Source organism: Accipiter gentilis, chromosome 22 (genome assembly GCF_929443795.1).
Source record: "Accipiter gentilis chromosome 22, bAccGen1.1, whole genome shotgun sequence".
Taxonomy (NCBI): Eukaryota; Metazoa; Chordata; class Aves; order Accipitriformes; family Accipitridae; genus Astur; species Astur gentilis.
This window is the reverse complement of record NC_064901.1, coordinates 6,760,001-6,783,877: the sequence shown is the minus strand read 5'-3', so window position 1 is coordinate 6,783,877 and position 23,877 is coordinate 6,760,001. Positions and strand designations below refer to the sequence as shown.

The following is a 23,877-nucleotide window of genomic DNA, read 5'->3' as shown; positions in this document are numbered from 1 at the left end:
ACACCAACAGAGCAAGATGAGGAAGAAGAAAATCTTCCCTGCAGTTCATGTTCTGCACATTAGGTGAGGCTTTTTTCCTGGCAAGTGATGCAGCCTGATTGCTGGAATAAAACAGTCCCATAAGTTTCCCACTAGTGTTACCAGAGACTCAATAGCATATACATTTTGGGTACAATGACCAGATGTCCTTCCAAAATCACATTAAAATTATTTCATTATATTAGGAGATTGATGTCTACTGTTCCCATTTCATTCTTATTATAAGCCAGGTGAGCAGGTTGAATCCATTTTAGGGAAGCATGTGGCCCTCGTCATATATGTTACCCAGGAAAGTGTTGGCTAACAAATTGTGCACCAGTGTCAGAAGGGGATGGGGCTCCTCAATACTAATTCCTTTTCAAATTGCACCAGTTTTGCTCTGGTTAACTAATATCATTATATTGTTGTCACTCCTGACATCCACAGGAATAACTGAGTAAAACCAGGAATCCTGCATCTATTTATTTCTGTGGACTGTTTATATACCTAGCTAACAGTCTGAAATAATGTTTATTACTAAACCAGATTTTAGTAGTGGTAAATTTCCACAGATAGTATGCACTAAGTTTCTGATGAAGGTGGAGCGTAAAGCTCACTTTAATAAAAAATGATAAATATTACATACTGGATGAGTGGTAGAAAAAAGGAAGTATATAAATGCAGTCACTGGGACATTTATTTTGTACTGCTGGACACGTCTACAGAGGTTTAGATTCCACACAGAGGCAGATGTGGGTATAGACAAATTTAGACACATGGGTTTTGGCCTTTATAACTACAGTGAGATTTCTAGGGGAAGAAAAAAAAAAAAAAAAGGTATAAATTTTAAAAGTTCTAAATTAGACATGAGGTGTTTGGCTGATTGGTCAATTATAGAGTTGAATAACAGTGTACACTCAAGATGCACTGACATTTTTGCATCGTATGGCTTTTCAGGCATTGCATCCTTAAGAATGAGCAAGGGTCATGTAGAAAGCTAGTATGGTAGCTGAATGTCTTCAGCTAACATTGGCACTTGTCAATAAATTTCCACATTGGTGATATATATGTGTCATGTGCCAAATGTCTTCGACTGATATTAACATAAATGGGAGAGCACTTGTTGTACCCGACAACAACATGTTTCTCCCGTCTTCATTACTGCTAAATGCTTCTTCTAGAAGTATTTCTTAAGATCTTTGTAAGGGGAAAGGGTTTGTTCTGTGAGAGCAGATTTTCATGCTGAATGACTGCGTATTTTCTGCTGACAGCTGTCCAGTGCTGACCACTGTAAGAGCAGAGTATTTCAAGAATTTTTTCTCTTGACTTGCATACAAAAGTCTTTTTCAAGGCTGTGCCTTGGACTGCCAACTCTGGACACATTCACACAGCTAAAAGGTTTGGGCAATATTTTTTTAAATACTGCAGAAAGTCTGAAGCAATTTCTAAGGGGAAGAGCAAAATGTTCTCTAGGTATGTCCAGGAGTATTCTCTTACAGGAAGATACTGTGGGAAAATTTATCATTTTGTGCCATCTAGCATTTTCCACAGACAGTATCAGTCTTTGTAAGCAAAGGATAAAAGTTATCCCTTGCAGGAATAGGTTAGTAGTGTAAAAAGTTGGAAAAAAATCCTTCAGAGGAAAAGAAATCCTCCTCCTTCATCCTCTTTCAGTTCAGACATTGATGAACTGGTATTTGTCCATACTTGTGCCTTTGCCATGTAAGCCGCACTGGAGAGGATATTATTTGTTATTTTTCTGGCAGTATTTGGAGCACCAAATAATTTCTGGATGGCATATCTGTATGTTCACACAGTAGTCTGCAATAGGCTGACATTCATTCTATGAAATTATTTATTAGAAGTGCAACTTAGTGTTTTTCTCCTGCTTTTTCTTCAACCTTCTCATCTTAAACTCACTCTATTTTCTCTCGCACATTTTCAGTCTTTCTGTTCTATTTTCAGTGCTTGTTGATCTGTCTTTCCGTCCCCCTTTTTTCCCCATTCCTTACTTTGTAGTCATTATATTTGCCCATTTTTCATCATGTTTTCAGTATCTTCAAGAGAGCTTTAACTTGTTCATCCTAATATGTTCTTCACTTTCTATTTACTTTTTTGTTTTGTTTCGGTTTGGTTTTTTTGTTAGACTTTCAAATCCCCCTCCTTTCCATCCCTCAAATCCATCAAATTCATCTTCTTCCAGCACATTCTGGAGCCCACTCCAAGGCTTTACTCCTTTGGATTCATGAGAAGTGCTCTGTATCCTGAAGGTAGCAAGGAGGACCCAGAGATATGAGCTCGATCTGGCACTGCAGTACCTCAAAACAGGTGAATATTTTGAGTTAGTGGAGGAGATGCTGAACCAACAGCTAGTTCAGGAAAACAACCTAATCTGAGTTTTACTTGTTAAAATACCATTCATTTCCAATAAGCATTAAAAGGATAAAATAAAAAGGAAAAAAGGAGAAGATGGCCAAACATATAGAGCATATATGTGTTCTATAATATAGTGAGTGTCTAATCTCACACTTGAAATGGATATTGTATTTTAATTCTAAGACCTACAGTCTGATTGTGTAGCTAATCTCATACCTTAAATGGAGACATTTGTGGAGCAATTTTAATTCTGTTAAGTCAAATTTTAGTACATGTTTCTAGTACCTGTTTAAGTACAGTTTCTCTTCTTTGAGGAATAAAAATAACCTCAAAAAACTCATAAAGGAACTTTAAAAAGTATATAAAAGTACTACCCAGGTAATCACATTTTCTTATTATTTTCTGGCCATTGCAATACAGCACTGATTTTAGGACCAGAATTTACAAACACCTCTAGATCATACTTGGAAGAATAACATTGTGTCTCTACTCAGCCTGCTGGAGTTTGAAAACCTGTTTGTCCCATCTCTGTGACTGTGCAGAACTTCCATGGTGACTGGAAAGGGGAACTTTGGCCACCATATTATGCAAGACTTAATCTTCCTTCTTTTTTAATATAAGTTTCTAATGGTTTGTAAATAAAATCTGTTGAATGTGAACTGAGGTAATGTGCCTTTCCTGACTCTGCAGACTGCAGTGACCAGTGCCTCCTAATATTGTGGTTTCAGGTAGCAGTTTTAGAACTTCTAAGAGGCAATTTGTGCAAAATAAAAGGACTTCAAAGAACGTAAGCCGTTCAGAATAGTAATTCCAATTAGTTATATTCATTTTCAACAGCCCTACAGCTCAGACAAAATGGAAGTTTAAATATCAGTCTTACTGATCAGATTTAAATAGTTTTAAAAACAATACTTTTGCACTGAAATTTTTGAAGATCTATTGAGTAGTCACTCATCCAAATTCTATGGCAAACCAAGCTTACAGCCCTTTTTGTTCCCTTTGGAGCTCAGAATAGGTGCTGGATTGGCAGCCTAAAAAAGATGGTCTGCTACTGAACCATATGAAAGAGTGGTCTTAGTGTCATGTGTTCCAGTCTTCACCTAAAGAAAAGGATAGGCTTCATGTAAGTCCTTCCCTAGTGTTTTGATGGAGATAACCAATAAGGTTGCAGTTGTAATTGGGATAAGTGTTTGCTGGAATCACATTACCAAGGCCAAACAGCAGCTACAGGCAGGTGACAAACATTCAGCCTCCTAGGGGTGAGAAATGAATGCCTGTGTGTAGTTCCTAAAGTATTTTTAAAGGGCATATTGCTTTTAGGAGGAAAGTAACTGCAGTGGGACCAATTGTTAATGTCGGTCTTACTTACAGGGCCTTGAAAAGGCAGGCCCTGAAAAGCAGTGTTTATTTACATACTGTAGCTAGACATACACTCGAAGTCGTAATGAGGCAACTTAGTGGAATTTGTTTTAAATTTTTGTTCAAATTCAAACTGTTGTATGTTTTTCAGAAATTGATATTTCTCTTTAAACTCAAATACACTTGCTTGCTCTCACACTCTCACGCACACACATATTTCATATTTTTTCTCAGGATGCCGTGTGAGCCATTCATTATTGACTTGTTCCTTTCCTTTGAAAGAATATCAGCCCACACAGTTAAAAAACAATTGTCTGTAGGCTTCATCATCTTCATGCAGAAGTGTGTGGGTGAGGAGGATTTAACCCGGTTGTAAACTCAGGGAAATAGCTATCGAGTCCCTCACTGCTGGAGACAGATTCAGGAAAAGTATCAAAATTAAAGGGAAAATGACAGTTTCCAACTTGAGAGGGACAGAGGAATGTGGTGAATTCCCAAGATTACTGGTGTGTTTGTGCTGTTTCTCCCATCTACCATATTAAGCATGATTTGTGTCCATTTGGCAGAGACTTTGATTGATCATGTGGCTTGCTAACAACTATTGTAGCTGGACTCCGAGTTGTGCTAAGTTTTGGAAGACTAAGTACTGTTACTGAAAATGGGTACATAGCTTTCAGACCACTTTGAACACATCAAACTCCCTAAGGACAGCCCATGTATTCCTTTCAAACCCCACGTTGCAAATAACGTAAAGCAAATTGTTAGCAACTTTGTGGTAAAGGTGAATGTTTCTTCCTGGTAGTCTTTCCTCTCTGCTTCATGTTGCTCTTTCTCGGCATATGAGGGTGGCAGAATACAGGCTTACAGATAATTGAGCTTGCTGCTTGTTTCCTGAAGAGCTCCCATAAACATGTTTTTAAATCCTTGAATTTGGGTCGCTGGCCACGAAGTTGCATATATTCGTCTAATATATATCACTTCTTTCCATCTACACTTACCAATTTTTTTCTCCAGAGTGAAATTCATCCAGTGTTTTGTGTTTGCTATAAATACACATCTCAGCTGTATTTCTATCCTTTGTGTCAACATTAAAATTCCCTTGTTCTATGTTTAGCTTGAATAATTACCAAACCATTTGCAATTAGAACTCTAGGATATGACCTCACACTGATTTATTCCTTCATTTCTTTCTGTATTTAATACATTTCAGATACTGAAAATACCAAATCTTTGTCCTTTTATTTTGATGTTTATCAGTAATGGAAACATTCCAAAACAATCAGCCAAATACCTATGCTTTGTTCATTTATTGCCTTCTCTGAAGATAAATTGACTGTACTCAACTCTCTTCAGCATTTTTCTTCACCTAGATATTATTGCCTTGTGCAGCCACCCCAAGGTGACTGTTATCACTTAATTAAATCCTTGCACGCTGGGAAGAAAAAACAACATTGTTCGTTCATAACCCCAAGGAGGTGGTGGGTTTTTTTCTTTAAGCCACTAAGCTTTTTCCCTGCTTTATTAACTTATTCCTGGCTACAACAAGACATACTTTGTTGATGAGCAAAAGGTTGTATTAGCTTTTTATTTTCTGGGTAAACTTATCTTTTCTCTGGGAGAAAAATGTGGGCATTACAACAAAGAAAAAAAATGGGATCTCTCCAAACCCTGCAATTCTAGTAAAGGTCTGTGTAAACATCAAGCTAGTAAAGAGAAACAGGGGAGTAGCAGGAAGGAAATGAGAAAATAAAATGCAAACATAAAATTGGAACAAGGCAAAAAAGTAAGATGACGTGTATATACACAGAGAAACTACTGCAGTGTTAAGGGAAAATTGGCATAAGGAATAGCATTTTTGAAGAGAAAAATATATCAGGGCTCTTTATATTACTGTCTAGGGCAGCATCTTTTTATTAGCCTCTTGGTTAATGTCCTCTCTCTGTCTATTGATTTTAGACTACATAACACTGTGCTCTTGCTTTTACCTTTGCATTTTTTTTCCATAGTGCACAATCCTACTTTAAAACTGTAAGAGGAAATAATGCAGATGAGCCATTCATTGAATATGTGAGACCTGTGATTTGCTTTTATGTTGTTTTAAGCACAGTACTTTATATGAGAAAGTTCACCTGAAGCAGTGAGTTGCCAGAATATGTACAATGGTTTAGCTGCCTTTTTGCTCGTTTCTAGTCCATTAAACGTAGGACCAGAAAATACGTTTACCTACTCTAAAATTTGGGCTCAAGCAACCATATGTATTTGTTCATGATGCTAAATCATTTTGCCACCTGCTGTGTTCAACAAGCATTTACAAATAGTAAATGCTATTTAAAGCTGTAATATTTGCAAGAGCAGTTTATAGTGTGATATCATTTGTACGAGAAGCATAACATTTTAGTGTGTAATAGGAAAGAGCTTTTAAGAAGTTAGATAATTATGATTTTTTAAATATTACTACTTGCAATGTGTAGACTATAATTATTGTAGGTCAGAGACAGTAGTATAAGTTTGTACGTGAACCACAAAATATTGATAGATTTGTACGGATTTGATCCAAATCCAGCATGCCTGTTGTAGCACGTATCAGTAGTTAGTCTCTGGAAATTCCCTGTTCATGATAAAGTTTCAGAGTAAATTCTGGGATTTCTTTTTGTTCTGTGCATTTAAATTCTTGTCTGTAGCTTTCTGAATCAAATCATTACTTTTACAATGTTTATACAGCTTAAATTTCTCTCTTTCTTAGCAATAAAAAAATCTTTCAGTTTACCTTCACAGATTCTGGGAATGGTTTCCAATCTGTGTGCAATGGATCTGCCATCCACAGTAATTTTAACCTGTACTCTGTGTTTTTATCTAATCTATTTTAGCTTTGAGTCCTGTAGTCTATGTATAGATCTATCTGCACATCTTAATGAACATATCGCAAAGGTATCTGAAGCCTCTTTTATTTGGAATAAAGGCAATAGGAAATGTATCAGTTATCAAGATTTTAGGTTTGGTTTGGTTTCAGATTACTATTAGAGAGGGGTTTAGGAAACACTGATTCTGCACTGAATTAAGTTTTGATTTCAAAAGTGTGAGATTCCTCAGAAGGAGATAGTTTTGTCATCAGTAAGAGCTTTAGGAGTCAGCTGTAGGCAGAATTTGATATTTAAATTTGGGACAGTAAATTCAAATAGCTGTAGTGTGTACATACATTCTATTTACTTTCCAAAACTGTTTTTTCAGATTTTTTTTTTCCTTTTCTGGTGCATTCCTAATTGAAAATTCTAGCTCTACATTTGTTGTATTGTATGATTTTTCATAAATAATTTTCATACCAGTTTGTGATATCAGTGGGTGGCATAGTAACTTCATTGCAGGATTGGGAAATGGCACAGGAAGCTTGGGAGGGAGAATTTTATTCTAACAATGTTTAGCTAGAAATATGTGGCAAGATATATTACAGTTTCAAACAAGGATGCTTTAAAGTTTCATACACCATGAATGTACATCTTTTAGGGTCAAAACCCATTCTGAATTTGTAAGCACTGTGGTGTGTTTATTTTATTCCCTGATAAAAACGTAATTTAGAAATAAAAACAGTTAGTCTTAAGTACCATAGGAAATCACCTCTAGCAAGTTGAATTGTAGCCCTGCAAAGGATATTACTAGGCTGAAAATACTGTTTATAGATTTTAAACCATAGTCAGAACTCAAACAGTCTTCTCAGATGTAGAAAACATTTGGTTATATTTCTGTTGCAGTTATCTTGTGTGTGTGTGCTCCTGCTCTTTCCCATCTGGTTTCAAACCAGAATCAGGGAAGGACTGATAAAACACCATTTCTTTTTCACTATAGTGACTGAAAACAGATTGAAGAAATTCAGATAAATGTCGGAACTCGTTAAAGCATGACCACTTAAATTTATTTATTTTAAGTTGGAAGAGTTGCTGCCAATTAAAATGGCAAATCTACATGCAGAAGTCTATCTATACTGCTTTCTGTGTTGTGTGTCAGGCAGCATGTTCATTTGGGCATGGTAACAGAACAGAATCTGAACAGGAAAGACATTCACACAGCAGCATAAAAAGCACTGTCAGCATCTAGTTGCCTGTTTGATAGGACAAGGGTTAATGGTTTTAAACTGAAAAAGGGTAGATTCAGACTAGATACGAGGAAGAAATTTTTTACAATGAGGGTGGTGAAACACTGGAGCAGGTTGCCCGGAGAGGTGGCAGATGCCCCATCCCTGGAAACATTCAAGGTCAGGTTGGACGGGGCTCTGAGCAACCTGGTCTAGTTGAAGATGTCCCTGCTCACCACAGGGGGGTTGGACTAGGTGACCTTTAAAGGTCCCTTCCAACCCTAACCATTCTATGATTCTGTAATTCTATTTGATTCTGGCTCAAGGTAGTTTTCCAGTGATTTAAGGAAAGGGAAAAAGATGGGGGAAAAAAGAAGCTACTGGGACAAATAAAATTATGTTTGAGGAAATTCTGGTTTGTATTTTATTTTTTTACAAAAAGGTTGAAGTTAAACTTGCACTAGAAGTTCTTTCATTGATGCGCCACGAGTAAGACTTGAAAGTACCCTGCATCAGGGAGAAGAGACATTGTCAAAATGCAACATTACAGGACCTCCAGCTAGCAGGAGCAGGAATTCAGAACTACACAATAAAGATGCCCAGATAACTGACGACAACTGCCTGCAATTTAGACAACCGAGCAAACATGTAAGGTATTGCTTAGGGTCTAGAAGAAGACATTGCTCAAGGCAGGAGACAATTGCAGATATATGTGACTTTTTAATGGAGCAGAAAGAAGAAAAATTTCACAATGGAAGCAGGAAAAGCAAGGATGCTACACTCACACTGTGTGTTTAAAGCATCATAGTAGAAAGAAATTAGAAGCATTTCCTTGGTTTTCTCTGGGTGGTTCTGAATTACAAGAAAATGGTGCTAACATTTGGCAAGAGGAGGAGTTTTCTTTCATCAGTTCCATTGATGAAGGCAGCTTTACCACAGTCATCTTAGGGAGAGACTTTAACCTTCAGGTCTGTTACAAATTGGAGTGAAACGGATAGTAACAGTGCAGAGCAATCATGTCAGTTCCTACTTGGGACACGGGATACAACATATAGATTGTTGACATGTGCAATAAATAGCATTAGGGTTGGTGGTGTCAAGACTTATTTGGGGCTCTTTAGATAATGTGGTGTGTGGATTATTGGCACAACCGACAGCTACTGTACTCTGCAGTGTCAAGGAAATCTTGAGCACCCTTTGATGAGCAGGTTATTGATACTTTATGCTGCAGCTGCTCCAGGGGACTCCTTAAGGGCATATCATGATAGTGTGACTACGCAGTAAAACCCTGTGGTAAGAATACAGAGGAACATTTTCACATGGTTAGTGTGAAACTGTCTTTAAAAGAAGAAAAAGATACTCTTCATTGAAACCTTGTGTTTCCAGCTTCTGCTGGTGCTGTATGGACAAATCATAACCCACTCACCCCTCCCCACCCTAGAAAATAGGATTTTTATTATGGAAATACAAACAGACCCTTAATTATCACAGCAGTCAGAGGTGCCACTATAATATATTAGCTTGTATTTAAAAAAGAATATAAACCTTTTTCACTGAAAGAGCTGCTCTGTGCTGTTGATATGCTTGAATTTATGCAATGAGCTAGTAAACAGCAAAATCCATACTTATCTTTACCTACACAGGCATTAGAGGTGAGCTCAGAAAAAAAAAAAAAAAAAAAAAAAAAAAAAAAAAGGAAGGAAGCAAGGGAGGGAGGGAGAAGCACAGTATTTCCTCACAGGCTAGGGTGAGATTAGAGTCCTGTTGATGGCAGAGCTACACACTGTCTTCTCAGCTGGTCTCCCATTCCAGCTGTGAAACAGAAGTGGAAGGTCAACATAGCAGTGGTGTTTCGTAGTGGCAAACTGAGCTGATTTCCTGAAATCATTCAGGACCAGACCTCCGATTCCATCAGGATAATTGATTTTCACATAAATGTGCATTTCCCACTTTTGTGTGAAATGTACTTCTGGAGTGAAGCACTGTAACCTCAAAACCCTTGAAAGAAGTACTGCAACTCAGCATAGGGATACCAACTTTACTGTGTAGAATGCAGATGTAGTGGATAATTACTTCAGGGGAAGATTTTGAAATATTTCTATTCTTAATGAAGTCTCTAACTTGTTTCAGGAAGTTAATTGTGGGGTTTTTTTCTGTTAGTGCCACATATTCGTAGTACTCCTGCGTTCCCTGCTCTTAACTGCCCAGATGAGTGAATGGAAACCAAATCTTCTATTGGTACTTGAATAGCAGAGCATAGTTTTCTGTGGATTTCCATCTTGTCTTCTGTTGACTTTTGCGTCTGAGACAGTGCAACCTGGCTGAAGCTATTTCAGTGCTCAGGGCATTTGAAAGGTCTCTGCTTTGTGATGTCTAAAACTATGGGAACTCATAGTCCAGCTTTTGCTGCTGCAAAGACTCTCAGAGGGTCTCGTCTCCATTATCAGTCTGTTTTCACTAAACCTGTAGGAATTTCTCTGAGACCTCTGCCCGCTGTCAAATCTAGCAAAAGCTAGCCATGGATTGGGATGTTGTTAGTAGGACAGACAAAGACACACAGAGTAGAGGAAACTACTGCACTGGAAGAACCACTTCACAATCCAGACCTCGAAGGGTTACAGTTTTGTGGGCTTTTTTGTTGTTGTTTCATGCCTCTATAAACCTAACTTTTAGTAACTAGCAGGTTCTGATTCATGCCAGTCCAGATTGTTCTTGGTTCAAGGGTCACAGGACTAAGGAGTCAAGTGGCAGTAACAGTTCTTGAGGCTTCTATGTACCTGTCTTTACTGGAAAAGCGAATGGCTGCTTTAATTTAGTCCAGCTGTAATATGGATCCTAGAAGACTTCAGAGTGGACATCTGTGGAACTGCTACACAATCCCATAGGTGGAGAAAGAATTGGTATAGCAAATGGATCTCCTGCATTAGTACAAGGATTAATGACAGCTGGAGGAACTCTCAGTTACTAGGACCAGGTTCTGTCTTCTTTGCATTTTAACATGGGATAAGAGGCTGAAGATAAGAAAACAGAGTTTTATTTTTTTTCCATGTATCTGCTAAGAGTTACAGTTAGAAACAGCACTGGATTGAATGGACTTTAGATTTGTTCCTGATGTTCCGTGTTCTTATTATCTCTATATTCCATTGTCTATAAAGTATTCTCAACGTGTTCTTCTTTCAAGAGTATAAATCAGAATGATATGCTAGGCAAAGAACTCAACTCAATTTCTCATTCAAATCTATTTTGGTGGTCTGTATTGCCATTTAACAGATTAAATATGTTAAACGTAAGCCCCTCATCCTGTTTTTCCCTGAGCACAGCCTCTCTGCTTCATATGTATGAAATTGTGTGATGCAGGTGAGAACACATGTACTTAGTTCTGGGCTAGAGGTCTAATTCCAGCAAGCCAATTGTCAGGATCAATCACCAGAGCATCTGAGTACCTACTGAATGCAGGTGTTATTTTAAGAGTGCAGTTAACTCTATACCACAAATTCCTCCCTATAATTTTTTCACCTAGTTTTTCTGGACAACAGATATTTAGATACTTTTATCTGTTTACTTTCCCATAGTGTCAGATTATGTAGATTGAAAGAAAAACTAACCAAACATGCAGACATACAATGAATATAAGATCAATTTGAATGGAGCTTACATAAACTGAAATATTCATACATAACACAAAAGGGCTTTAAACTTGCAGCTTTGGCAAGTAATATTTACAGCAATACTTATTGCTCCCACAATCAGTTGTGCTTGTATAGGTGCTTCTACCTGCACAGTGTTCCAGTCAGAGCAGTTTCCCACAGACTCTTGCCATGTGGTCTGAGGTGCAGGACTCAGCCCTCATTCTGCCAACTCTCGCTATTTATCATAGCTCCTGCTACTGGGTCACCTTACTCTTTCAGTTTTGGCACTTATGGTAGTAAATGTTACACAGGTGCATACAGTGTCAAGTCCTTTACTCAGGGCAGCACCACTCAGTGCACAAATGCATGTGTGATTGGAATATTTGTACCACCGAAGGGCAGAAACTACTCGATATTCAAACCCTGTGTATCCAAAGCAAAGCCAGTCCACAGTCGGGTGTACGCTTAATCCTGACCTAAAGCAATCACATTCTCAGGGTAAGAGATATATAATGTAATCTCTGTATGATAAGTCTTATCCTAAATAGATATAGTTGATTGTATTAGATGGCATGCAGTTATTGGCATCACAACCTTGCTGTCCAAGCAGCCTGGAACCAACACTAGGAATCCTATATAATTGAAGGGTAGGAGCTCATCAGGAATTGGCATCATAAAGATGAAAGGTCAGTGCTTTAATACACAACTCCCACAAAACTGAATTTTAATTAAGTGCAACAGTGTCGAATCCCTCCCTCAGGAGTCCTTTTTCTCCCTTTTTCTTTACACTAATACGTGTAGCCCTCCTCTCAGAAAAGAGAATAACAAAGACAGCGTATAAATATTCTGCCTAGTAAGACTTCAACTTCGGAGATTTTCAGCAGTGGTTAGTATAGCATGTACTAATGTAAATCAGTGTGTTGTTCTAGCAATGAATCATTTATGCAAAAGAATCAACATTGAAAAGTAGCATTTGTCAATGAGAACAGCAGTTTTTAACCTTTTTTTTGGTGGGTGGGTGTGTGTACCAGTGGATCCCAAAAATTTTCCATTGCGGGGTTAAATACTGTGGTGAATTTAAGTCTATAGACAGTAAGCTTACTTTTCTCAGTTACCTTTCACAGCCCCTCAAACAGTTCAGGGTGAAGTTGTTCAGAATGGATAGTTCAGATTGTCCAGACTGTTGAATAGTTCGGTTTTCAGTTTGAATAGTTCAGTTGACATCAGTCAGATGGAAGACCACAGACTGGAAACAACTGATACGGACACAGGGAATGCAGAGTTTACTGAACGTCTTCTTGCAGTAAAACTACTATAAAATTGTCTGATTGTCATGTAATAGATTAATGTATCACTTACCATTTTCCACTTGTACCAAAAGAAGCAAAGAAAGTAAACTCATACTTCCTATCTCTTACTAGTGGTTACTACTCACCTTGTAAAATATTTTACTCAAGAGAGGTTGCCTCCTCACTGTCATTGAAGAACAGACCAAGAGCTTTGAGTTGTAGCAGGTCATCAGACAGTTAAAATTTTAATGACATGGAAGCCTAAGTTAAAATAACCTGTGCAACCAGCTGACTTCAGCGGAGCTGACTCTGTACTGGGTAAAGCATCAGACCACTTCTAACAAATAGTTTTAATTCCCTCAATGCACATCAGTGTGTCTTCTATGTGAAAACCTGCATGAAGAATTTCAGCAGTTCAGCCCAGCAATTTAGATCAGTTAATCCAACAGAAGCATAATAATGAGCAGAGATATAGAGGATATAGCAAAACAGTGCAAGGACTTGACCGAAAAATTTCACAGCAATAATGAAAGATCATCTGGTTTATATCATGTGACTCAATTTTGTTGTTCTTATCTGTATTTTGGCATTGATACAGTTGTCTGCATGTTATATGAAGGGATGTGCAGAAAAAAAAAATAATTACCCTGTCATAAACTGGGTGCAGAATAAGTGCAAGCTGCCTGTCCTGGATTATTTTTTTTTTTCACATTAGTAAGGCTCACTATTTCTCTCTCCTAATAGCATTGCAGTATAACCCAAGGATTTCCTCCCCTCCCCCCTGCTGTGATGCCAACTTTTCAGCAAGTCTAATAGGTTTCTTGGTGCAGTTCCCTCTATGCAGTCAGGATGGTTTGGGATTTTGCAGCAATAGAGAATGGCCTTCTAGAAAAAAAAAAAAAAAGAAAAAAAATTGCTATCTACAAGGCAGAGATCCCTAAAAGTCATTTATTGCTTTTGTATACAAAAAACTGTCAAACTCTTAATCTCTGACTTTTTCCTTGAGGTCCCATTGCTTAGAGATTTGTAATCTTTCTGTGATTCTGAGGCTCATCTCTCATACTTGTCAATCTATTATCAGTGAATAAACCTGGGAGTATTCCTTAAGAACCCAACTGCCACCTTTTAAAATTATTCTTGACTCTAAGCTCTTCTCCTCTACACTCTCCACTTTTGCAATGGTTCTGATCTGGAACAAAATCTGCTTTTTCTAATCAAGTAGTAAATCTGCCCCTGCAAGTTTTTGCTGCTTTGGTTACATAAACATACTTATTCTGTAAAACTGGCAAAAGATGCATCAAGGGAATCAGTCAAGTTTACTCTTCCTCCTTCCTTTCTTGGCTTTGAGCTATAAAGCAGACCTCCTTATTATTGGCACATTTCTTTTTTGGCACTTCCTTGTTGTCATAATTTGCATCCTGACCACACAAGCAAAGAGCACAAAGATGACAAATTAGGAAGCTGGCATCAAAGTCCGTTCTAACCACATACTTGGAGCTTGCCCTCTTACCTCATCTTTCTTACTGTAGTTGTTTTGGTGCAAAATACATGTTGCTTTGTTCCCAAATATGCATCATTGATTTACAAGGAGTCTATGGTCCTGTGGCCATATAACTGTTATGGTGGACTGTGACTCAAAAAATGGCCATGGTTTAAGAATTGAAAACAGGGTATACTATGTGTTTGATGGTGGGATTTTTACTCAATAATAAAAAGCTTGTAGCCCAAGGAACGCTGCAGTAAGTCCTAAGCCTTTTTATTTTATTTGGACTTTTGTTTTGTTTTGTTTTCAGCAAGGGATTAGAAATACTGTAGAGGAGGAATAAAGCTTTTAGAGATTTTTGTAAGTCAGTAGATGATCAAACTTTAGTTGCTCATTTTTATTCATGTGTATCAAATACATACCACGTAAAATCCTGTTTCCAGGAATAATACTCTGGTTGTCTCGTAGTACTTAATTGTGAAAGCCCAAGGTCAGATTTTCCACCTAAGTAGTTATGCTTTTGTATATTTGTTGGTGTTGCTGGAGGATATTACTCTGATATCTTAATAGTGAGAGCACAGTAGATGGGCATTGAGGCTTTGAATCAGATTTCTATTAGCTACCGTTTATGCCTTTTATTTCATTTTAACCCCCCATCCAAGAATGGTTGCCATGTTGAAATGAAACTTACTTTTTTGTTGTCATCTTTAGTAAATCATGTTTTTTAAGCCATGCTGTAACACAATAAATAAATTATGCAATAATATGTTTATTATGAGAGAGGGACTATTTGCTTTTGTAAATGTCAATTGCATCCAATACTGCCTCCCTTTTAAAAAAAAAGTAAAATATTTTTGCTGTTATTGAAAGTTGTGTCTAACTGGTGACAGGCTTTGTCCTCAAATTAATGCTCAGCTCCAGTTATAGTATCTTTGTGTCATAACAGTGAAAATTTCTAATTAAGATGATCTGTTTGCCAGGAAAAAGTTTAGTATATCAATTAATCTGTTTTATCAGGGGGAGTATTCCCTTTGTGAGCCCCTATCTCCTGATCAGAGGCTGAATGATGAGAAAAGCATCACAGATGCATGCTGCATTGGACAAAGAACACATGCATGCATTTAAATCATCTATATCTTACTTTTTACTGATGTAATTGTGAAATATGTTCTTTTTGCATTCATAATTAGGGGGTGGAACAGATGGTGAAGGCTTAGTTTAAAATAATCTGTCATTAAAATAACCTAGCCTACTGGTAATTCTTCACTCTAACTGGAGTTTAGGTCAGGGTAACAGGGGTTTTTGCAGCTTTGGAATACACTAGAAAGAATTAGGGACTTCATGGATAGTATGAAATATGAGGATATTCTCCAGAAGGACACTGTAGTAAGACTCCAGTGAATTAAATTTGCCTGTAGTGGGAATATGCAAAAATGGCTGGGACAAAATTCCTCTGACAAATATAAATCCATTTAGTATGATGCATTATACATTAGTGCATATTCGGTCAAAGTGGTACAGTGGATTTCATATCCTGAGAGGAAATAACCTCACTATTCTACAAATACTGTAAAATGCACTTAGTATTTTGGGTTAAAAACCTGTGCTTTACATTTTCAGATTAATCTGATGTCAGAGGATATAAATTATCATTATTGGCATTATTATTCAGAGGTGCTGTATCTAGTGACTTTTACATCTGAGTCTCACTTCCTTCACGTCTACCACATTGACTTGCTGGTATGTGACAAAGGAAATCTTGTATCAGTCCTGACTGGCTAGTTTAGAACAGTTTTCAGGAATAAGAAAACTGGCTCAGTAAATCAGATACTTGCATGTCTTTAAAGCATTTATTTTAGTGTTTCCTCTAAGATTTCATTCTCTAACAGCTTTGAAGAAAGCATATAGATTTCAGCATGGTATTATGATAAATCTTCTCAAGGAGGGGCAAGCATTAACTTTTGTGTCTGTTCTTTTTCATCTTAATCCAACCTTGGTTAATAATCAGAAAATTCTACATAGTGGGTAAGAAGATGTAATTAACCCTTTGACCCCAGAATCTTAATTGGCGCCTGTTGAAAACAGTGGGGCAGTTAAAAAAAAAATAAATTAAAAAGTAGCCTGTGGTGATTGAAACAGCATAATACATAATGGTTTTCTGAAATCAAAAGTACTAGGGAACTTCAACTTTAATCATATTTTGCATAAAACCAGTTAAGTGTAGGTTTAAACAAGAAGTTGCCAGTCTTCCTTAAATTGGATTGTGCTCAAAATTGGCATTTGGGGTCACCGTGACCCTTCTTCAGCAGCCGCACTAGATGGGATAGGATGGAGTTTATGACAGTGAACTTCATTTATAAAAATAAAAAAGAAATTAACTCAAGAATATTTTGCTAACAGAAGACACTCTACCTCTATATTCATGGCCTCTGCTTCAATGAAAATAGGATGTGTTATGAAAAAGCAGTTACCTTTGCAGGACCTATTTCTATATTATAGTCGATGGTAACTGTGGAACTCTGAAACACAAATCCTATCTGCCTTTGAACTACAGTGAAACTGTTCAGAAATTCTGGCTGGAAATTACACTGCGCGCTCATTTTAAAAGAGAGATTTGAAAGCTGACTAAATCCAGTACCCTTCTCACATTTATTGTGTCCTTAGTTATGTATAGGTAACATGAATAACACTTCCAGAGATTTCTCATTAAAACAAAATTGTTTGTAAATAGGTAGTGTACAATGGTATCACATACTCTTCTTCAGTATATACCATAACCTCTGTTATGTTGTCTGCTACCCTCTCTGCTGCTCTCTTGGCATGCACAGAGGACATACGCTTTATGAAAAATTGAAAAATTTCAACACGCATTACTTAAATAATAAATATTCATAAATAATACCTATGAATAACGAATGAGACAGTCCTTCAGAACTACTATTTGACCTGTATAAGAAACAACAACATTGTCACAAAAGTGGTCCATCTCAGCCCTTTCATCCTGGTGGGAGGAACTGCCTTGCATTGCAAGGTGGCTATTTCTCCCACTATTTTTATTGTCATTTTTCTTAGCTATTAGGACTTGAGCTTAGTACCTGGCGCCTTTGTTCTAATGTCTTTGTATTTTGGGCATGGAAGTAATTAGTTGTTCCATTAGCTGTTAATCAGTGGCTTTTTCAAAATACAATTAAATACACTGTCTGATTTTGCTCTATTGACCAAAGTGCTGGATTCAGTCACTATTTGTACCCAAGCATAACTTCAGCGAGGTGGGAAAGGAAATGGAGAAGGACTGACCACGACTTAGTAGTCTCGGTTGGCATAATGAACTAATTTTATGGCAGGGGAAGTGACTAATCATGCAAGAAGCCAAAGTAGTTGTGGGTATGCTGCATTGGCCCTGCCAGTCCATCGGCGGTGCCTCCTTAGTACCTCCCCTGTAAAACTAGGAGGCAAAAGTAAGGAATGGTCTTCCAGAAAGCAAGCGAAGAAAAGGGTAAAGAATTAAAACTATTTAACTGCAAGGAGAGGATCAGAGTCAATGGCATTGAAAAAGTAGCAAGTCCTTAAAATGTCTAACACTTCTCACTTTAACACTCTTCCTTCCCAGCTGCTGATGACTTTCCAAACTTTAGCCATGAAGGTTGAAATTTCTTTCTACAGTTGTGTCGACCAGAGATAGTTTTATTTATTTATATTTTTCCAGCAAAACTGGTTTCAGCCAATTCCAAAACAACACTGAGGAAAACAGTACTGATTAAGCAGAAATAAAAGCTTTCTTCAAACTTTTCTTTCACTAAGAAGACTGAATTCCTGAGTAAGATGATGCATAGAAAAGAAGCAGGAAAGCCATCAGTGACTCAGAGAATTATTTTTTATTGTTCTTACAAAACTCTATCCAGATATGCCAGATAATTACACACTAATGCAGTGTACTAAACAGACCAGATCACAAATGTGCTCCAACTGTATGTAACTCTCTTGACTAAAAGAGCAAGGGGACCACACTAAAAGCCTGGATATGTTATAAACTGAGAAAAGGAAAGTTGATTTTATAAGATATACACAAATAACCTGTGAAACTTCTTTCCTGAAGGTATCATTGAGCCAAGAACATAACAGGATTTAAAAAAAAAAAAAAAAAAAAAGTCTTGAGCACAGCAGTTATAAAAAGTAATTATAAGGAATATCAGATATCATGGTCATGCCAACTAGTAACAACCTTAGCTTAGAAAGAAACTTCTAGTAGGCTTGTCATTACCTACATAACCATTATGGATATTTCAAACACTGTTCTGAAGCATCTAGGTACACGCTGTCAGACCCAGGAAAACTGACCACATCAGATAGGCCATTAGTCTGATTCAGTATGGCAATTTACTGTTGCTTGCGGAGAATGGCATTCTAGCAAGAACATATATGTATGGCCAGGCAATCAGGGTGACGGTTCCCAGTTTTATTTCTAACAGAGGATTAAACCAATTTCCTCAAAGGAACATGGGACAGAGCATCAGGAAAACTTAAACCAAGACCTTTAAAGGTTTACTCTTCTGATCTTTCTGTGATGGGGAAAGTGGATAGTAGCAAAAGAAATGATACATAGTGGGGGAGATCAAATGTGTAAAGGTTTTTATTGTCCTTGTATGGATCTAAGTTTGAATTTCACTGTTCGATATTTTCCACCTGTTATTGATGTTAAAATTCAAGGAACTGATGTTAATCATTTCAAAAGAAATTATGATGATTTATAAGAGGCCATAAATGGCTTGCATAATATAAATGTTTTTACATGAAGGAAATCTATGCAGATTTACATTTTTATTAATTCATAAATATAAATTAGAGTCTTTCTTTAATGCAGTGTCTTTAGTGAGGGTTTGTTTTCCAATATGTGGTTTATTCTTTTTAGAAAACACAGATTTTTGAACTAATTCCACCACCTACTACATCAGAGAGGGGTGAACACTTGCCAAAGACAGCTTCTGACCAGGAGCGTGTTAAAAGTTAATCAAGAAGCAGAATAAAAAAAAAATTAAAACCCCTCAGAAATCACTGTTCTGTATTTGAAAAGGAATGAAGTGATTACATGACTTTGTCATCATATATCTCCATCAAATTTGTTTGCATCTCTTATTTTTCATCCAAAACCAGGTTAATCTCTCAAATGCTACAGTTACATTCTTACTTTACACACACCTTTATCCCAAGGGGATATTTGAGATGGGACTTTGTGGGACTGTTTCTTGTTCATCCCAACATTTGGAGTGTTTCTGATTTTCTGAGTTGTTTCAGCATTTCTAATTCCTGGAATTTTGTGATTTTACTTTTGCAATAGTGAATGGTTGTTTGCCAATAATCAGCCTCATTAAAAGCATAAAAGTAAAGGCAAATATAATGTATGAAAGACAGTTTCTTCCTAGTGAATATTTGCTCTTATTCCTAGAGATATACTTCTGTCTTCATGTGCAGTGATTTACTCCGTGTGTCAGTTTAGAATATAGTCCTTTGTTTATTAACTGCACTCATGTTTCAAAAGGTATACATTAATCTGTGTAGTCATATTTTGATTTTTGATTTTTGCAGTGGAAACTTGAACCTGTCAAAGTAAAATCTGATCTAGAGTTTTACACCAAAGGGATGAAATTCATAACATTTCTATAGACCTAAGCTGTAAACATATTTGACAGTAATCTGCTGATTGGCTTTGTTTGTTGTCTCACAAAAGGAAAATGGGGTGTGTGTGTATGTGCATGCGCGCGTGTGTGTGTGCGCGCGTAATCCTCAATTAATTAACAAATTATTGAGGTCCATAGTGGTTTGAGTGATAGTGGGATTTTATTTTCTCTTCTTCAGTTTTTGGAAGTAGAAATTCTCAGCTTTGATTCTGGGGGATGGTGGGGGGGGGGGGAAGGTCTTCTTACATTGCATTTGATTGGAAGGTTACTTGTTTTCCTTATTTATTTCTTCCTGTAAAAAATTGAACAATATTTTATTTTTCTGTATTTCTTCTGTCATTAAAATGAGATAAATTTTATACAGTGTATGACAGATGTAAGCATGACAATAAGTCCTTGAACTTTGGAATATACTCATATGCTGTTTGTTAATATGTAGACAGAATATAAAGAAATTGTCTTGAGGATTCAGATTAAAAACACTCTCATAGAAATCAGAACATTTTCCTCAATTTGTTCTGTGATGCCTTTGTTTGAATCTATTTCTATCTGGAATTTAGATTTTTATTAATCTATTCACTTTTTTTTTTTCCCCCCCTTACTCTGTAGTCCCTGGATGGATTTGTATTTGCACTAAATCAAGAAGGAAAATTTTTGTACATTTCAGAAACTGTCTCCATCTATTTAGGCCTGTCCCAAGTAAGTACATGCTTTTGATTCTAGCACATAATTGTGTATGATGCGTTCTTATGTTTATCATTCTTAAAGAAATAATAATTTGGTTTCTGTATTTTGTGTGGATTATTGAATTAGTTATTTAAAGTTGCATCTGGTTCATCCTGAGACGTAATTGAAAAACGTATCTACCAGTATTGGACGTTGAGATAAGACAAACTTGTACCTGAAAACTTTTTGCCTTGAAGGATCATTATTAATTTATTGAGAACAAATGAAGTTTCTTTTCTCAGTTGTTTTGAACTTTAAACCTCTGTACCTGATAGGAAAGGGACACACTAATAGTACTTCCCTTGTGTCCTATTACTGGATGTTTATGGAGTACCCTGCATTATCCAGGGAGCTGACACGATGACAGGGAGTCATTTGGAGTCAAGAAATGCTGAAAGAGACCATTAAAATGTCTTGCAGGGAGGGTTCCAACAAGGACACATTTTGCCGCACTCACAAATGCTCACTAATATGAAAAGACAAATTTATAAAATACAATAGTTTGGGGTTTTTTTCATTTAATTGCTGACAACTGTTTTTCAAAGATTAAAAGGTAGGACAAAAGTGGGGGGAAAGTTGCTTGTTGATGCTTATTCCTAATCCTGGAGCATTCAGAAATATTTAGGAAGGATAGCTTCTTTCTGCATGTACTTAGAAATGCAACAGAAAGATTTTGCATGATGATTTTCAGAGTAGGATAATCTACTTCTATTGCAGTCACCCTGAGGAGAAAAAGAAAAACTGAGATAATATTTACTTCAGCTCCTTTAAATTGGGACCCATACTACTATGAGGAGACAACTATTAACACTGGCAACTGTCAGTTTTGCTGTACCCCAACAACAATGAAATGGGAAATTTTAACATTTAGTGCATAAAAAAGACTAATTTTAAATATTATCCGGTGAGAATCTGAATAGAGGTTCATTAAATTCTCAAAGAACATGCAAGCAATTGGCTGTAATAAGTTCAGTAATTGTTATTTTGTGCTGGCTTTAGCAAACCAAATGATAGAAATGGAAACAGAGCTGTTTCTAACTCATATCAGTATTCTTGTCTCTCATTAAAGTCCCTCGTTTTGTAATAGACTTTAATCCCTGCCTTAATCTGTTTGGGAGTTAGTATCAAGAATCTCAAATTTTGAAATTGGTGCGCCACCATGTTGCTAATACAGTAAAGAATCAGAACTTTAATGTTTATTATTGTCTTATGCTCATATTAATCTGTTTTATGCATAGTATCCAACGAAGTTTAATAAGCCAGTAAAGAAGAAGGATGGATAATTAGTTTAAGCAGGTAAATGCTAATTAGGAAACTCCTGAAAGGCATCCATTATACACTAGCTTAAAACAAATTTTACAGCCCTGGTTAGTGGTGTAATCCAAATTCTGTCAAGGCAACTGCATTTTCTGTAATTGAGATGTGTATGTTTGCTTTGCATAACAGATGGCTCTGTATGCTTAGACTGATAGCTAGGAAAATAATAATTGCATTATTCTGGCCAAAAGAATATTAGCTCTTGGGTTTTGGCCATTTCAGTCAGTCCTCCTGCCAGCACAGCATATGCACATATATGGATTGGATTTTCAAGGAAATTGATGCATCTGGAATAGTGTGGCCATCTGAAATATCATCTGTTCAAGAAAAATTTGGCTTTAACCCTATGCTAGTCTCTTGTTAAAAACATTTTCTGCCACTGTCTTTTTAACTATAGGAGCTGGTAAATATTTCCTTACTCTGAACTTACATCATGTTGTTAAGACTTCACACTTCATCTGGATCCCCATATACATTTCAGGCAAGGGTTCAGATAAATAAAGCAATTGTCTGCATGTTAGGGTGTTTGATATATCAGGACAAATGCTTCCTTGTGTTCACCACTGAAAGTATTGTTGGAAAAACTACCAAAAATTCAGAACCCGGACTGTGGATTTTAATACAATAATAGATGAAATCTACTGAGATCTACTAAAATATCTGTGTTTTTTGCTGTTCTTCTCTTCTGTCTTTATGGAGACATTTTGTATTTCTCAGACCTACTGTATTTATATTTTTGATATATTGTTCTTTTGGTATAATATTATATAGCTAGGTCTCTTAATAATGACCAAAGGAATGCTGTAGCTACTTGTTACTAAATCACTATTCAAAGGTTATTTGTTACAAAAAATATTAGCAATATCCATAAAACCATTTCTCAAACTATACATGGAAATGCTACTGTTTGCACTACAACAATCTTAAAATAGTCATAAATTCTGAATTTCTGGAATGGTGCTATGTGATACATGTGGTGTTGCATTTCTTGCACTGCAGGTAAACATTGATAGGTCCCTACCCTGATACTCCCCAACTATATATTTATATAGAACCTCTAGGTAATTTTGCACTTCAGAAAGTCTGGATGTACATTATAAGCGTTTTTATTTGAATCATCTTCAAGTGCTGACTTGGAGTCTTACTTTCTAGTCAAATGACTTCTTAGAGACTTCATCCTTGTTTAGTTGGGTTTTGGGTTTTTTTTTCTTTTTTAACTACTATGCATGGAAATAATGTACAATATATTTTGTACTTGCAAAGCAAAATCTCATGTCTCAGCTAAAGGAAGATAGTCATTGTACTGAATCTCAGTAGGTGAAAAGAGTTTTTCATGGAACCCAGTTTTTCTCTTTTCTGAAAATTGGGAGTCAGTGGTACAAAACTAATGGATGCTGATGTTCTAAGATAGCTGCAGGGCTAATAGTAAAGAAATCTGATAAAGCAGTATCTTGGGAGGTAGCCTGGCAATGATGATAATAAAGTTACTCGTGGCAAAAATAACAGTATATTTGAACAGTAAACAAAAATTACAATGAATTCTCTTTTGACATTACAATGAATGTACCTTGGATGTAGACACCCATAGATATATATGTTTTGAACATTTTGTCTTCCAGCTAATGCTAACCAAGAATTTTAAGTTTGGCAGACATGGATTTTAGAGCACAGTGTGGAACTGCCACCAGAACAGTTTCAGAGAGCAGAGATGCATTTCAAAGTAGAAGAAAAGACACAAAGTTAGCTGAAAATAATGAGCGAGAGAAAGGAGAATAAAAGCAACAGAAATGGGCCAAAATCTCCCATTTATATCCTTAGTCTGTATAAATTGTCATAGCTCGATTATACTTGGGGCAAGCTGAAATAGTCTAACATACCTTCCAGTATTCAGTAGTTTCAGGAACTGTAGTATTTGTTGGAAGACCCAGACATACCTAGA

General features: G+C 36.6%; 1 protein-coding gene across 2 annotated transcripts in view; it reads left to right on the top strand.

Moving 5' to 3' along the window:
- The window catches only part of NPAS3 (neuronal PAS domain protein 3), a 622,472-nt gene that overhangs the window by 412,401 nt on the left and 186,194 nt on the right, over positions 1-23,877 (top strand). For both annotated transcript variants that reach the window (XM_049825779.1, XM_049825780.1), the window contains one exon: positions 20,505-20,594. In XM_049825779.1, the coding sequence (XP_049681736.1) occupies positions 20,505-20,594 (90 nt within the window). The remainder of the gene's footprint in view (positions 1-20,504; positions 20,595-23,877) is intronic.